General features: G+C 34.4%; 1 protein-coding gene across 1 annotated transcript in view; it reads right to left on the minus strand.

Annotated features, from left to right (window-relative positions):
* Positions 1–933: 933 nt before the first annotated feature.
* Positions 934–1,810, minus strand: part of COQ7 (coenzyme Q7, hydroxylase) — a 4,707-nt gene continuing 3,830 nt past the window's right edge. The window contains exon 6 of the mRNA XM_077786947.1: positions 934–1,502. Coding sequence (XP_077643073.1) covers positions 1,425–1,502 — 78 coding nt within the window. The 3' untranslated portion in view covers positions 934–1,424. The remainder of the gene's footprint in view (positions 1,503–1,810) is intronic.

Here is a 1,810-nt window from a genome sequence, read left to right on the forward strand (position 1 = left end):
AGCTTCCAGCACCACTTATTACCCCTCTAACCACTTCAGCTGATCATTCTTTTGTGCTGATTCTTCTCTCCTACAAATTACCTAGGAATTGTCCACATGCATATTTTATACTTTTGAGAAATTAAGACATGAAATCTGCTAGATATCATTTCTGTTCAGAGAAATGGTCAAATTAGGGAAGACATTGCATTAGTGTAATGTCATGGACCTTCAGCAAACGAGTTTTTACACACACTGCTCACAACTCATGGGCTGAGGCAGTAAAATGAGACTCCCTCAGAGTTATCTTCTGATTCTGCAGTCCCTGAGAATCTGTGATGTAGCTTCAAGTTCCTTGGGTCACATTATTCTGTCACAGACAGAGAACCAAATGCTACTTTGATTGAACAAGGTAAATAACATCAGTAGTTTGAGTCTAACAAGGTGATGCAACGGTTTGAGAGATACTAATTTTAAAGAACATACAAAGTGACAATCATAACAAAATCACACAGAATAGGAATTTCTCTATATTAAGATTTAGCCTTCTGCCTAAGCTCCTCCACAAAAAAAAAAGGTAAATAATCCTCTTTAATAAACCTTTAATGTCAAAATACACACCAATCAGTACCTACAAACACTAACAGAGCTACTAAAAAAGGCAAGCTCAGATGTACCTGGATTAAATGCTGTCTGAAGCAAAGTTAGATAAGCTTGAAAGCTCTAACAGAATATTGAATGCAATTCCACAGTGCTCCAAATTGCTCTCTCCACCTGTTTTATGACAGGGAAAAACCTGCAAACCAAACAAACCCAAGAAAATACCGAACAACAAAAATATCCCCACCACAACAACAAAAAACCACAGTAAGTAAAATTCTACTTAAAGAATTCAGAACCGTGCTTGACAAACAGCCCATCCCAAAACACAAAGAAGTCTTTAAGTAAAACTGGTCTTATAATACCAATTTTTATTCAAGATGGACTGAAAATAAATACTTACTATTGCTTCTCTCATCCTGGAAACAGAAAAAAATATTCTTCTTGGTCTGTATTAACTATTTTAAAATTAGCTGCTCCAGCTTATTTCAAGTATACATAAATTTGAAGGCAACAGAGAATGTATTTTTCATTTTTGTTTGTGTGCATCCATACACAATATTGTAGATATAAACCATGTATATACATATTGTGCTGCCACCTTGTGAACAGTCTCTGAATAGGGAGGTTTAGTTCACACAGACTCAATTTTGCCACCTTTATTCACATTTAGCTCAAATTAATACAGATACTTTTTAAATAGGGACTCAATGTGACAAAGGATGGCTGAATCAAGTGCTTAGTGCAGAACATTTTAAAAGGCTGAATAAAACAGCTGAATCTTCCACAATTTCCATATGCTTTTGTGTCACAGTTTATTGCCACAGCTATTATGAAAAATGTAACTAAATTCTTTCTGATAAAAATATTGCAGCTTTGCATCCAAGTTGTATGGCTGTCTTCAAAACAGAATAAGCTGGCGCCTGTAAAAAGAATAAAAGATTAAATACATTTACTGAAGTGTTTTCTTGAACCAGACTGTGATAATGAATAATAAGCACTATTTAAAAAATCAAAGTAAAAACACACGCATGCCAAGAAACCCCACATGTATTTGCAGTCTAATCTATCCTAGAGAAAACTAAATTAAAATCTATCAACTTTTCAGAACATTCCCTCAACTATTTATATTTATAACTATCTTTATCAACTATTCTGAACATTTCACAAAAGTCAAGAGAAAAAATAGGAGAGAAGTCACATATTCCACATACTGTATCCAAGGGAGCAC

This window comes from Lonchura striata, chromosome 16 (assembly GCF_046129695.1).
Source record: "Lonchura striata isolate bLonStr1 chromosome 16, bLonStr1.mat, whole genome shotgun sequence".
NCBI lineage: Eukaryota > Metazoa > Chordata > Aves > Passeriformes > Estrildidae > Lonchura > Lonchura striata.